General features: G+C 41.5%; 1 protein-coding gene across 1 annotated transcript; it reads right to left on the reverse strand.

The window, feature by feature from the left end:
• Positions 1-536: 536 nt before the first annotated feature.
• mmd (monocyte to macrophage differentiation-associated) lies at positions 537-15661 on the reverse strand. Its single transcript, XM_079564591.1, has 7 exons — positions 15221-15661; positions 11955-12036; positions 8719-8879; positions 5042-5116; positions 4866-4967; positions 3005-3074; positions 537-840 (listed from the first exon to the last, which is right to left on the reverse strand). The coding sequence occupies exons 1-7, from the start codon at positions 15271-15273 to the stop codon at positions 637-639; spliced, it is 747 nt and encodes a 248-aa protein (XP_079420717.1). The 5' UTR covers positions 15274-15661; the 3' UTR covers positions 537-636.
• Between the last annotated feature and the right edge of the window lie 461 nt (positions 15662-16122).

The following is a 16122-nucleotide window of genomic DNA, read 5'->3' on the forward strand; positions in this document are numbered from 1 at the left end:
GAAATAATCCAGGTCGACTAAAACTTAACTAGTCAAAACAACTCAAATGGAATGAGCAACGCTTGATATTAATTTTTTGGAGTGTATGGCTGCAAGTCCTTTAATCGAACATAAACCGCACCATTTTGAATATCAACTTCACTTTTGGACGCCTTTACGAGAAAGTCATGTGACCTTATAAGCGCTGAGAGAGAAGACGCTGGACTTTGTGACAGTTTTTGTTTCACGTGGATCGGTCCGGCCGTTACAGAGGCATTAACCACGAACCAAGTCGAAACATCCAGCTTTTTGACCGTTACCACAGTTACCACAATAGAAATCCTCAGTGCACCAACTCGACTTCAAATGAAAGGCTGTTTACGATGTTGTGACGTCACGTGAACGCAACCTATTTGAATTATCATTATTTTGCTGATTTTAAATGAGAGCTTTTGCCATATTTGAAACAGTGGAAAGGAGTTCTTTCTTAACTCGGTCCACAATTTCGATTTCCTCACGACTTCTGTTCGCTTAGTTCGTCTTTTCGCATTAATTTTAAGACGACTGCCCGTTTTTCCGCCGTCAGATCAGTAGTTTTCCAGCCGCGTTGGAGCCGGGTGCTCGTTTTACCGATGGCGTTTTGTTTCTGAGCGAGGGTCACGTGTCGAGGAGGGAGTCGGCGCCCGGGCTCTTGTACAGGTACTTCCAAATGGCGTAGTAGTGGACGGCGGCCGCCAGCGCCACGAACACGTGCCAGATGGCGTGAGCGAAGGGGATGATGCCGTCGCTTTTGAAGAAGAAGACGCCCAGAACGTAGATCAAACCTCCGTAGGCCAGTTCCAGGAGGCCGTCGGTGTTGCTCTGAGGAGAGAGACGGACAGAGGTTAGACACAAGTCTGAGATTCACACGATCTATTTACTTAAATACACTTCAAAGCAGTTTTATACAGTATTTTCATCAGTCAGGAGGCACAACACAGGTATTGATCAGGGTTGCAGAATTCAGATTTTTCTAATTTCCAAAGGGAGTTAATGGGAATAAACAGGGAATAAACACAACTGAAGTCAAGGTTTTCTCTGCAGAGAATGCCTCATACTGCACAACATTAAATGTCCCACCCCTATCCGACCCTCCCCTCCCTCTGAGTCCGCCTCACCACTACTAGCCCCCCACCACCCCTCCCTTTTTTGTATCGAAGAAAAAATTCCACCGTGCTTTCCGCACGTACTGTGTATCATCCAAAAAAAATGTGTTGTGTTAATGTGTGTGTATGTGCTTAAGACTTGCTTTTTTACTTTTTCTGTAACTTTCGAAAGAAAAGAGTGGTGCGCACTGAATGGGTGCTGCTGCCGGGATGCTCTCTCATCGAATGTAATTTCTCCATCTGTGAGATCAATAAAGTATTATCTTATCTTATCTCTTATCTGAAGATTGCTTCTTTACAGAAAGATATAAACTAAAGCATAACAATTTTATTTGATAATTGAACACTGAAATATCGATCACAGAGAGGCGAAAAGTCTCAAAGAAATCATCTTCGCTGTGGGGGTTTGAAAAGGCCGATACAGAGAAGAGCTTCTGGAAATGGTCAGACTTATTCCATGTTTGTTTCCATCTTGCAAATATTCATCCAGTGTGTCCGTCCGTCCGTCCGTCCGTCCGTCCGTCCATCTTCTTCCACTTGCCCAAATCACATTGCACCAGCCCCTTATGGCTCCTCCTGCAGGTGGTGGGTCCACAGAAGGACGGCCTCATGGTTCTAACCGGGCCTGTTGGTCTCTCATATGGGGCTTCTGAACCGCTCTTTGTCTGACCCGTCACCTATAGGACCTGTTTGCCATGGGAGACACTACCAGGGGCACGAAGCCCACGAGAACAGAGCTCCAGGATCATTTGGGCTCAAACCCCTCCACCACGTTAAGGTGGCGGTTCCAGGAGGGGCCAGTGTGTCCAACATTACAATATTATATATTTCCAAAAGTCTATAATTCAGGTCTGTTCTGTTTCATGCAACTCTGTGTCAGACACAGGCCCCAAACATTCCTCGTATAGGAATGACATAGGCGACCCAAGCACCTAGGGCGCCATCAGCAGGAGGGGGCACCAAATTGCGCTTTAATTTTTGAACCCCATGCTCCCACCATAAACAACAACATCTACAACAAATATATGTTAGATTTTGGAACTTTGGAACATAAAGTGATCGATACTTGCGGTCTTTCGTGTTGGAAAATTAAAATGTCAATCTTTCAAACGACCCCTCCCTGGTCCTTCTACACCTCCGGGGAGCCGCGTAACATTGCGGTAAAAAATCATAAATCTACTGAAGAAGTAGAGGTTCCTCCTCCAATATACCTGTTGTGCTCATGTTTCACAGTCGCACATGTTCTGTGTGCAAATGTGCAACACCCAACTCCGTCCTTACATCCAGAGAATAGCCTTTTAAAGAGACTAGATGCAAGTTGGTAATTTCACACTCACTACTGCCACCTCAGGTCTTACACGTAACTGCAGTCTCTATATTAAGCTGCAGTGTTGGATTTTAGAGGCAGTTGTGGTGAACAGGTCTGGGCTCATTTTACACATTAGGACATGGCTGGAACATGTAGGGGGAGGAAAATACTTAGTTTTAACATTTTTAAACTCTGTATAGTCCCTTTAAACATACACTAAACTTATGTGTGAGTGTGAGTGCGTATGAGGGACAGATTTGACAAACTCTGAACCCAAAGGTGACGACTGTTCAACTGAATCCAAAGTTCTCTGCAGTAAAAGCAGGCGCTGATAAAAGGCTGTTTACCATCTGTTTATCTGTAGCTTTAACAGCCCAGGATTATTCAGCTGTGCACATTTCATTTAATAACCCGAAACACAAACGATTCCAATGTGACAGAGGCTGCTGGTAAAAATGGGGTTTACAATAAATATAAGCTCCACTTCAGCTCCAACGAGGAAGGCACGAGCCGAACAGGAAGAGATGTTTACACAGAGACAGAGCAAACATAGCGGAAATGTAAATGTTACCATTGACGTCACGACTGAAGCGGGGAAGAAGCCCATCGTGAGATAAAAGGCCAGCTCCACCAGTTTATACCTGAAACACACAACAAGGAGGAACACGGTGACGACGCGGGAAACGGGAGGGAAATCCTGACTACGGTTAGATTTTGTGTCTGGTTTTATGGTCAGAGTGAAAAAGCTGAACCAACTAATCAGTGACCCAGGACCAGGGTCAGTGCTGGATACTGTTAACCCAAACCTACCTTAGATTGTAAATAAAGAATGGACTAATTATAACCTCCTCCTTCCTGAAGCTGCAATGGTATGGGGACAGTCTCCGGAAGTCCCTTGCTCCAACTGTTTTGCTTCTCTTTAAGTCATTATCGAATACTGGCTTGTCATTTTTACCTTCATATGTTTGTCACTCACGACATCGTCCAATCTTTTGGTCTTGGCCATTTTTAATTTTCACCTATATTCTAGATATAAGAGCTGGCTCCAAAAACCCAGCCAAACTGCTAGCATGAAGAGCTTCCGTTAGCCCGCACTATGTCCATCACTTTGTCCAGGGGTGTCCAAAGTGCGGCCCGTGGGCCAAATGTGGCCCTCAGACCAATGTTTGGTGGCCCTCGGGCTGCTTGCTGAATCGGTTCACATCATCAGAGATGGTCCTTTTTATTTAATATGTAATAATTCTACACAATTCTAACCTAACAACTAGCATTTTATTGTGAGACAGAGCTGGTATTAAGGTTTAAGCATAAATAAAGGCATGAGGCACAATTTAAACCTCTGCGAGTCAAAGGTTTTGTGGAACTAACCACCGACCTATGGCCCTTTACCCCGTGTACGCTCCAATATGTGGCCCCCCATGAAAAAAGTTTGGACACCCCTGACTTAGTCCATCACTCATATACATACAGTGTGACAATACACCAATTTTCCGAGATATCACGATATTTTGCGGGACGATATGAAATCAATAGTTTTTATTCTGATATCGATGCTTTTGATGACGTCATGCATATTGATGAGGCAGCAGTGCTCCACTGTTTTCACAGTCAATCGATGCCAATGATGATCAAGAATTCAGTCAGACCAGCAGGGGGCAGCACTACAGTTTTAAGCACTTGGACCAAACACTGTCACACAAATAAATAACTTTTAATGATTAGTGTAAGTCAGGGATCATTTATAAAAAATGGTACAAAGCACATGAAAAGAAATGTAAATAATGAGTAATATGTGGTATGTTAAAATAAAGGTTAAAAGTAGCATGTTTTTTTTTTTTAATCATAATGTATTGTAGATTGTTTTTGTGCGATATATCGATTATCGCAGTATCGGCGTATCGTGAGATAATCGTTATCGTAAGCCATGTATCACGTATCTTATCCAGTACCCAGAGGTTCCCACCCTTAATAATAACTACAACCTATTTAACCTTAATAAATTATTAACACTTAATTCATCACAAACAATTCATTAACTAAATGCGACTAACACTTGATAACTACTTAATGAAGTGAAGTATGTGAAGAACTATTCATTATTAGTTAGGCAAGTAGTTATTGAGCGTTCATTCGCCACACTTAATAAATTGTTCATGATGAATTAAGTGTTAATTCATTATTTATAAAGCTAAATAAGGCGTAGTAATTATAAAGTGTTATCGAGATTATTATCAAATACTTGCAAAAAGCATAATGACATACCATCTTTAATTATGGCACAATTAATTGAATGACTCATGTCTAAGAGCATCTTTAAAAGTGTATATTGTATATATTGTCACTTTGAGATATTTCCATCCTGTTTAAAGACAGTTTAAGGCGGCGTACAGTATCCGGACAGTATATAGAGCGTGAAAGCGTAGCGTACGTACTTCTCGTGGTAGTTGAAGACGTAGATGGTCCCCGCGGCCGCCATGAGCCAAACGAACCAGCGCATGTGAGCGGCGAGCGGCCCCAGCTCCCGGAGGTTCAGCCTGGGACACAAACACACGGGGTCAGGGGGTAAAGTCAGAGAACGGGACGATCCTCAGAGGCGACAGAGTCTGACCAGGGCGTGTAGGAGGCGGCGATGAAGAAGTAGATGACCACTCTGTCGCACATGTGGAAGCACTGCTCCATCGACCTGTGAAACAACGTCAAACAACAATCATCAAAATCAGTAATGACACATTTGCAGAAGAATATATATACTGTATTTAATGTATTTGTCTAAACAATTTAGATTTAACCTCTTAACTCCCACCTGAACCGAGCACATTTTCTCCGGTTTGGCTTTACCCAAATCTAAAAGCTTCTCGAAAAAAAAAAGTGTCAAAATTGCAACGGAAACGAGGACGAAAACGCAACAAAATAAGTGAAGGGAAAGAAGGCAACAAAAGAGCTACGAAAACACAATAAACAAGCGTCAAAAACACGATTAGGAGGTGAAGACAAAGCAGAAAAGGAGCCACAAAATTGTGACAAAAAAGTGACAAAAACACAGCAAAACAGAAGACAAAAAAGTGATGAAGATGCAGCAAAAATATGACCAAAAAAAATGATGAAAAACCAACAAAAATATGACAAAAAAAGTGATGAAAAACCAACAAAAATATGAAAAAAGTGATGAAAAAACAACAAAAATATGACCAAAAAATGATGAAAAAACAACAAAAATATGACAAAAAAATTATGAAAAAAACAACAAAAATATGACCAAAAAAAATGCAACAAAAAAGCAACAAAATGTTGACAAAAACGTGCCGGAAAAGCAACAATAACACAATTAAAAAGCGACAAAAGTGAAATGAAAACATGACAAAAAGCACCAAAAAAGCAGGGGGAAAAAGAGACCAAAAAAATAACAAAAACAATAACAAAACCCCAAAATTAAGACAAAAAAAAGAGACCAAAATGTGATGAAAACACAGCAACAACTTTCACATGAGGCGTTACACTGGCCTATAGGCTGCAAGCTCCAGTCGAGAACCTTTTAGATTTGGGTAAAGCAAAACTGGAGAAAATGTGCTTGGTTAAGGCGAGGGATAGGAGGTTAAAAGGACTACACCTGATTTTTTTTCTCATTCATTTTGTCCGTAAGTATATTATAAACTCAGACATTTGTGAGAAAAACCCCACATCTAATTTCAAAGCACTTGTATCCGTTCATGAAGTTTCAGGAAAATTTTCAAGCCTTTCTTTGACAGTGACCCTGAAAAAGACCCTGCGAGTTGTGAAATGTGCCGATAAACTGGTCCCTGTGAAGAATTGGGACGATACAAATATGTCAGGAAAGTAAGGAGAGAGTCTGGACACAACTAACATTTCAAGTTTGAATCCAATTTACTGCTTTTTAATGACTTGGCCTTAATTTGGGCATAAATCATTTTCAATCAATTTCATCAAAATGGAGCATCATTTCTAATTATAAAAAACGCTGGAGGAAACGTTGAGACCAGACTCCATTTTAACGTCATAAAAGCCTTTTCTAAAAGCCTGTCGAGCAGCAGGAAGAGGAAGCACAAGATATTACAGACTTTTGATTATGTTATACAAAAGCATTCGTCTTCACAGCGCAGGAAGATGCTTTGCCATTACAAATCCACCAGACGCGACCATTACTTAGATTCGAATGGAAGTGTGAATAAATCTGTGGTGAGTGAAGGATCAGCCTGACGCCTCCAGTCGCAGAAACAGACCATTGTTTTCAGTTTCTTTGTTGCAAAAAGCTTTATGTTAAAACTTTGGTGTTTCTTGATATGAGAGACTGTGGGTTCTTCCTAAATAATGCGTACAATTACACTCTGCTAATCCAATAGGAGTGTTTAAAGCTTCAAACTGTGGTAATAATCTTTAAGTGAGTTAAAATGTACTTGAAGTGAGTATTTTTTTCCAACAATCTAATTTCAAGTTAATTTAGATTTTTTTTGTGTCTGCTTTTGATTCATCGATCGTTCTTTTCATATTCCCCCAAATCCTCTATTGCTGTAAAATGGTAAAGAAATGTGTAAATTTAATGTAACTGATTTATTCTTCTGTTTGGTTCATACTAACCCCCACCTGAACCCAACACATTTCCTCCAGTTTGGCTTTACCCAAATCTAAAAGGCTCAAATGGCAGATGTTTTATAAAACACGCGATATCTCTGTTTCTAGAAAAACAAAAAACTGTGATTTTTATCAAGACTAGCCTCTGTTTAGCTTAGGATTTAGGAGGAACTGAGGCACGTAGAATTAAACAGTTTTCACCGACTGAGAGCTTAGAGCGGGGATGCCCGAACCTTTTGTCTCCGAGGGCCAAAATTTAAAAAATGCCTGTGGATCGCGGGCCAAACACGGCACACACATATACATATAACACAGATAACTAAAAAAAAAAAAAAAAAAGTTTTTTCAGTATACATTTGCATTTGATTCTATCTTATATATGGCAAAAGCCTAGTTTTAGTTGAACAAAATCAATAATTGTAGCAATATAGGGCAAAAACCTGTATCTACAGCACCTACAGTGACTTTACCTCATTCATTCGTTAAAGGAATAGGCCACCGTTTTTACATACTGAGATATGTTCTTACCTAACCGTAGCCGAGTTAATATATCCCCGTCTGGTCTTTGTCCGTGCGCTCTGTCACGCAAACGGAGCACATACGCAGCCTCTCCCACATGTCACATAGCTCCAAAAAAGCTCACGATAGAAGCTACCAAGCTCTTCCACGTGTTCCCTATTTAAATAAAGTTACGTGAAGTGTTTTCATGCAAAGTATATTTACACAGAAATGTAACATGTCGATTTTATAAGCAGATAAAAAGGGGAACTATATTGTGAGGCATAATGATACGAGGAGCAAAACGTCCGCGCAGTAACTCCTAAAGACTTCCCCCGCTCACTTCCGTCAATAGAAGCTGCGTGACTTGGGCTTCTATCGTGAGCTTTTTTGGAGCTATATGACATGTGGGAGAGGCTGCGTATGTGCTCCGTTTGCGTGACAGAGCGCACGGACAAAGACCAGACGGGTATATATTAACTTGGCTACGGTTAGGTAAGAACATATCTCAGGATGTAAAAACGGTGGCCTATTCCTTTAACTCAAGGAAAATGCCACATTAGATTATTTCGAAAGTGTCAGTTCAGCATCAATTCTTTTATAAGTCAATTTTTAACACGTGCCTTTGTTCATGTCAACAACCTTTGCAATACATTTGGAAAACACCACAAAAGTGTTTCCTTCTCTATGTGAAAGGAGTGAAACAGCGCCCCCAATGTGACGCTGGTGGCCAAAACGTGTACTGCATCCATATTTACCATTGAGAATGAATGGGAGAGGGGCAGTAATAACCCTATGTGACGCACAAGTAGGTCACTCGCTGGCGGGCCAACGGAATTGTTCTGGCAGGCTTAGAGTCTCACCTTTCAAACGAGCCATAGCCTGTGTCCATAGCTATAACACAGAATACGCTGTGGTGCTACAAACATCATGAAAAATGGTCTGGATTGTTGGCGCTCAATGTGTTAACACTCGTTGGAAATAAATGCAATGCCTTTAAAGCCTCGCAGAAACCTTGAAATTGCTTTTGGCGAGCACGAAAATCCAAAGGGAGGATGGCGACTAAACCGTGTTGTCACTGATGCTTCCGTGGCGTGTGGTGGCATGTGGTGGCGTGCGGTGGCGTGTGGATGAGCGCGGTGGCGTGTGGATGAGCGCGGTGGCGTGTGGATGAGCGTGGTGGCGTGTGGAGGATCAGACCTCATGTGGCTCTTCTTCCAGGTGATGATGTGGAACACGGTGGAGACCAGGAACAGCGCGCACAGGCCCAGGCCGTAGATCATCGCCGTGATCCGCTCCCAGCTGGTGTCCGACAGACGGTGCAGCAGAGCCATGCCCACGATCGCGGGCACGATCAGCAGCTGAGGGCAGAACAACACCTTTGGTTAGCGCGGGGAATTCACACGGACAGTCCACGGAAGAACGCCATGAGGGACTCACCATTTTTAAAGAAAGTCCTCACATGTTGACAGCAATCCTACTTTCTATCCCCATAATAAAAGAGAATAGAGAGGCCAGGTGCAATACTAAAGTATGGTGAGGTACGTTTAGAGGCCGACTGATATGAGTTTTTCTAAGGCCGATGCCGATATCATGGGATGTTAACTGTCCGATACCGATATGCTCGACCGATATTTTTGGGCCGATTTTTCCAAATGTCTGGTCTATGATCCTGTGAAACCAAATACTTGGCCGCTCCAGCACTGGCCAATTTTATTCTATTACTTTAGGTGATCCAATCATAGTTTCTGTCTATTTTGCGCTGTGATCAAAAATACAAGAGTGGAGATTAAAACTAACTCAGCGATTGAATTCTCCAGATTCAGCACTTAATATGACATGCAGCCTGTCCATATTGACAGAGGGTTAGTGAAACTTGTGTTTCACAAACTCAAAGCTAACCGATTTTCATTGTGATGTTTCTCTCCTCCCCTGAGGCCTCGGGAGTTGTGGGAGGACTCGTTTTAAAGCTCTGACTTTGCAGGAAGTCATCTATCATTTTCGGTCCCGGAAATATCGGCTTTTTTCGGCGCTAGATTGGCCGATTGCCGATATTGTAAAATCCCCAAATATCGGCCCGATATTTTGTTCTTTTCATGGTGTATATATAATAATTTCTGCAGTTTCTTTATCATTAACATCTTACATGATACATTTACTGGCTATTTGATGTAGGGCTGCACAATATGGAAATCTCAATATCGATACAACACGATATAACTATGGCTTAGGTGAACCAAGCATTTTCCAGAAAAATTAAAACATAACACAAAAGAGTGCAGTTTTGTTGATGAAAATATATATTGTTTGTATCTTTCTTTTTCGATTTTAATGTTTTGAATGTTCATATCTTTATATCGATGCAATAACGATATATCTTTCAGCCCTAATTTGATGTGTATCCGAGCCGCAAAAAGCAGAAACTTAGCTGAATTTGAGTTAGCATTTAGCTCACAAGACTTTTATACAATAATTTGTATTTAAAGTAAAATCTAAAGGCTTTGACCTTCCCTAAAAACATCAATAGGACAACAGCTGAAAACATCTAGAAAGTTCATAATTTGCTATGGTTGATGGCTAATGCTAACGGCTATAGGAAAAATACATTGAGCGGGCTAACGGACTTGCTAACTGTCCAGATACATTGGGGTCGAACAACGCTTCTCCTTATTATTTTCATGCTAACTTCTCTGTTAACTGGACAGATAAACAACAATAACAGCAACAAATATCAACATAACAGCACTAATAATCATATAAAGGTTTTAGGGTCTGACTGATATATTGTTCGGCCGATATTTTGGGTTTATTTTTTCGATATCGGCTGATAGAAAGGCCGATATCTCCGGGCCTGAAAGTGACAGCGACGTTTCTTGCACTGGAAAGAGCTCAGTCAGAACTTTAAAAGGAGCCTCCCACAACTTCCTCAGGGAAGTGGAGAAACACTGCGGTGAAAACCGGTCACAAGCTATTTTATTTTGTAGACCTTTGCTTTCTGTTTGGGAACCATAAGAGATAGAGGCTTACCCGTTTTGTTTTCGAAATCTGCTGATTTTTGTCTTTTAAAACAAGCTCCCACCTGAAGTACCTACTACACATGAATATACAGCGCCCCCGGCTGTCACAGTTCAACACTGACATGTTTAGAAACTTCATACACAGGATTATTATTATTATTGACCTTTATTTCACCAGGATAGTCCCACTGAGATTAAGAATCTCTTTTTCAGGGGAATCTGGCCTCAGAGGGGAATCTATTGTACATGTTTTAAGTGGTAGGGGAAACCGGAGTACCCGGAGGAAACCTACGCAGACACGGGGAGAACATGCAAACTCCACACAGAAAGGCCCCGTCCAGGTGGGAATCGAACCCGGGACCTTCTAGCTGTGAGGCGTGAGCGCTAACCACTGTGCCACCGTGCCGGTATTTTTAAAATACCAGCGGTGCAATCGGCCTTAGAAAAACCCACACAACCTCTACTAGATACATGTCTATGATTGAAACCTTTACTATAATAATAAATGCTTAACTATAGGCTATTCGAAATATAAAACAAATTTAGATCAAATTCAATTAAATATTGGCCTATGTATCGGATATCGGCCAACCCCATGCATATTGGTATCGGACACCAAAAATCGGTATAAATTGGGCCCTACTCGGTTGTTCAAAGCTTGTTTTAAGTCGCTAAAGACTAGGGCTAGGTAGGACTGTGCAATTAATGGAAATTCGACTACAATTTCGATCATTACACTAAATGATTACAAAATTAGCATAATCGGGAAGAAAAAAAAACTTTTTTTTTTTTTCAATTTCTTTTTCTTTTTGCAAAGCAGACTTGCATTATTTCATGGCGCTGGGATTATTTTCCCTTCGTATTTCACGGGCCATGGCTCATGCTTTTGCCTGACATAAAAACAAACAGTGCTGTGTAATGATGTCATCAGGCCGCGCTGCTCAGTTTACTTGCGCAGGTGTGAGGGTTGGCCAGCAGGGGGCAGGTGTGAAACAGAGACCTCTCCTTAATCGAGGCAAACTTGAAATCCTTTGTACTTTTATGACTGTTCAGAAAACAGAAAATATTCAGCATAGTTTTTGTATAAATAAATATATAAATAAAATAAAGACTTTTTTTTAAAGGCAACAAATAGTCGTTTGAATAATCGTGAATTCAATTATAAAAAATAAAATAATAATAAAAAAATAATAATTGTGATTATTATTTTGACAATAATCGAGCAGCCCTAGGGCTAGGTACCATTTAGGGGTGTCATGGTACACATACAATTTTGACCAAAACCAGGTCAAGCCAGAATTGTAACAGCTAATTCCACCAGTATAAGTTTTAACAAACTCAACACCAAACAATAAGTTCTTTACAGAATAATGCAGCCTATCACACGGCTCACTAAGCTGCTCAGGCGACTGGACTTACAGCGTGAGTGTAGCAGTTTGCGGCGTGTTCGTAGCAGGTGGGTTGGTAGCGGCAGTTTGCGGAGGCTCGTCTGTTCATGAACCTGCAACAGAAAGTAAATATTTTATCAGGTTAAAGCGCTTTTTTGTCATTTATACAACAACTGTACAACGAGCTGTACAACACTAGACTCCGCATCTTCTTTGTCTGAGGCCAATCCTGACGGGAACACACTGTTCGCTCTACCACAGAAACTTTGTGTTGAATATTGACTGAAAAGTCATAAAACAAATCTAAATCAGTCAGACATTAAAGCTGCACAAAGTAACTCTTGCCCCTAGAGGCCATACGAGCAACTGCAGGTGTCAGAGCAAGTTGCGTTTTTTTTTTACTCATTAATTGTCCGTGAGAGTAAATACTGCGCTGACAGTAAAGACATAGGGACATTGTACATCCAATTACACAATGGAAATATTTTTTTTCACTCAAACTTGGCTGTAAATACTGTTTAAGTGGTGCTAGCCCGCAGTTAGCTTTGCCCGTTAGCCTGTTAGCTTCTTCTTCGTGATTGCATTAGTGTGTATTGGTGGCTCCGGTCCGGTGGCAGTCAAGATGCAATTGTGGTTTTCTGGCCAGAGACACCAGGGGGAGATGAAAGACCCTCCAATCATCTCATTAACACTTGTATTACTCCCAGAGGGACAACGGAAAGGATTTGTTAAGGTAAACAAGTTACTTCGTATTGCTTAAAGTAAAACATTTTGAAAAGTGTGCATATGACTGGCATTTAGCAATTTAGCAACTTAGCAACCAATTAGAGAAACACTGGATATGACGCAGGAACAAGCGGCAGGAAGCCTTTTCAACGCTTCCAACACGGTTTCTTGCTCCAGTTATAAGGATTTTACATTTTCCAAATTATTTAAAAACAAATGAAAGAGCAGTGTTTAATGTTTTGGAAGATTGATTGATTGATCTTTATTTAAAGGGGCTAGATGCAAGTTAGTAGAGATGCGCGGGTCGGCATTTTTTCTGACCCGCACCAACCTGACCCACCCGACCCGGAGAAAGGCCTCTCAGTTTGCCGACCCGACCCGCGCACATTAAAAAACTGCTGCATGAGTAACGCTGCAGCTGGATATCACTCAAACGGGAGCGCGTCACGTGACGGCAAGTTTACAGGAGAATTAGCACTTGATGCTTTGTTTTGCTCCTCACTGCACCGCTGAGGAACCTTTGAAATCGCGAATGGACTTATCAGGAAACGAGGAGCAGAAACTATCATGAGGCTTCACTTCCACCACGTCATGACGAGTCTTTCTGTCAAGTATACGGGGTTTGGACTAAAGTGGAGCAGCTTTACCTGACGCTAAGAAGTTGCCCTCCTCAGGTCAGTAAGATGCTATGTCTTTTATTTTAGTTTCACCTTGCTTCTTGTTGATGCATTACTTTCATCACATGTGCGTGTCATTATGTGCTTGGGCACGGCTATTGTGACGCTTTTGTAGCGATGATAAAAGTTATACAGAAGCGATAGGCCAGGTGACATCTAAACATAACATGCTAATGATACATTTACCCCATAAAACTAAACATTCAACTAAACACAGTCGACTTTTGTGGCATTTATGGATAAGAATGCACTGTATGTAGTAAGCCAACAATATAAGGACAAAACCAAAAAAAGTGCGCTTTGTAACCCGACCCACCCGCACCCGAAGTTTGCCGTAATTTTGAGGTACCCAACCCGACCGAATCCGCGGGTTTCGGGTCGACCAGCGCATCTCTACAAGCTAGCCATTTTATGCTCACTACTGCCACCTCAGGTTATACATGTAACTGCACCTTCTATATTAAGCTCGTACGTGACGGCAATTTGGACCCGAAGTAACACATCTCTTTTTCAGGGTAGTCCCGGCCCCAGAGTGGAACCTATTGTACATGGTTTTAGTGGTAGAGGAAACCTACGCAGACATGGGCAGAACATGCAAACTCCACACAGAATGACCCGTCCAGGTGGGAATTGAACCAGGGACCTGTCGTTGAGAAGCACGAGAGCTAACCACTGCGCCACCGTGCTGCCGTAAGAGTGTGGTGACCCCTTCCGTCTCTTGGTGCGATGAACTCCTGCCTCTCGGTCTGTGATTGGACCGATATTGGTAAAATCGGGAAATGATTGGCTGCAGTAATATCTTCACTTTACTCCGCGGACGTCGAAGTGCTCCTACGGTGTTATTACGCCTTACAATATAGTACTTTTTAATCCGCTTAAAAAATCGACACGTTTAATTTTGTGCAACTATACTTGGATCGTGTAACTACTCACGTAACCGTATTTAAATAGGGGAAACGTGAAAGAACTTGGTCGCTTCTACCTTCACCCCCGTTTGCTCCCATAGAGGAGAGGAGGAGATGCTAAACAGGTACGCATCGTCTAAGCTCAGGTAAAAACAAATCTCAGTATGGAAAATCCGCGGCCTGTTCCTTTAAGTAGAAAACATTTGTGCCATTTAGAACATTGGACATCAAAGTATTACGACATACGATGCACAACATATGGCGACGTATTGCTAAAGCGCCATCTTGACCAAACCCTCCAATATCGCCTTTTGTTTTTACAATACTAGGTGAGGCTGAGGCATTGATACAAACCACAAAATGCAAAATCACTGAGGTCTTTCATTTGACTGAAATTTGCACAGTCTTGGCCAACACAGCCTAAAAGAAACATGCATGGTAACTTAAACAATGTGTATAAGTTTACTTTATCACTCAGTTGCCCTATTTTAGTTCCATTTTAGCCTTGAAGTAGTTTTGTCGCTGTTTGGGAAATGCATTGCTTCTGATGTTTACTGGAACACACTGCGTTGAAGCGGTTTAGCAAAAATACGTAAAAAAGCATCGTTACCGCGATTGTTTAACATAATTATCGAATATCGCTTTTTTTCACATTGCATAACCCGACGACTACTGGAACCATAAATGTACATCACGTCCAATCTGTCAAGCCATGCACAGACATTTGACACACTATTGCCTATTTCTATTGTGTGAACTTCGTTTTTTGAGGTTCTTCTGTGCCTCCAGTGCCTTAAAATGCAAATACGAGCCAAAAAAGCAGCGCTCAATTCAGAAATACGACACGTCTATTGTAACAGGAAGCCGATGATTGACATGATAAAGGCGTGTCGTGAGTACAATACGTGACATGGTTATCTCCCCGCGATAACGACCATGTACAGTGGCTTAATAAATAAAACATCGGAATAAATGGCATTGTTTCTCACCTATTGAAGCTGTTCACGCGCCTCATCTTTCCGTTTCGACACAAGGTTTCCATGCACGAAAAGAAATCAACAAACCAGCGAAAAAATACCGGTTGAAAATAAGGCGGAATGCGCAATTAAATGTCCCAAAACAATAAATAAATACAACGCAAAAAAAGAAAAAGAAAAAAAAAAGAAGGTTAGCGTTAGCTCCTGCTTAGCATCGCAGCCTCCCACTACAATCACACGCTTTTAGTCGTTTTCTCAACACCATTATGTGACAAATGCTGTTCATTCCTACGCGGTTTTGTCTCGGGTGTCCATAAAAGAAGCGGCGGTGGTGGTCAGGCCAAGCCGAAAAGAAGCGAGCGCAGCCGGGGAAAGGACTTCCAGACCCCCCCCGTGCAACAGCGAGTCCGTCTGTTCCTCCGAGCCGACGGCAGTGACTGATTTTCGGTAGATGATCTCTTGTCACTCCGTCGTCGGAGAGAGTGGAGATGGAGGAGTGCAGCGGCCAATCAGAGGCGAGGAAACCGGCACACGAGCCAATCAGAGACGAGGTAGGCGGGACTTGGAGAAAATACGGGAAAGTACTGTTATATAAAATAAATTCTAAAAAGATATGATAAAATATAATATAAGAAAGTATAAATAAATTATGGCATGAAAGTAAAAATAAATTGTTCATTCTCCTCCTGTAAGCGCTGTGCAATTAAGTTGAATTATTACGTTTTTAATTTTCTTCACGTGCAGTATGTTTTGGATAAAGGGAACAACATGATGTGGTTAAAAGTCAAAAATCTCGCCAAAAGAGTAAAATATTTAGCTAAGTCTTCGGAAATTGTTAAGTAATTTCTATGTGATGAAGGCGCTCTTTGTTATTCACAGAGCACAAAGTTGAAACTGAAAACAAAAGAAAAACT

The sequence above is a fragment of the Gobius niger genome (assembly GCF_951799975.1).
Source record: "Gobius niger genome assembly, chromosome: 10".
NCBI lineage: Eukaryota > Metazoa > Chordata > Actinopteri > Gobiiformes > Gobiidae > Gobius > Gobius niger.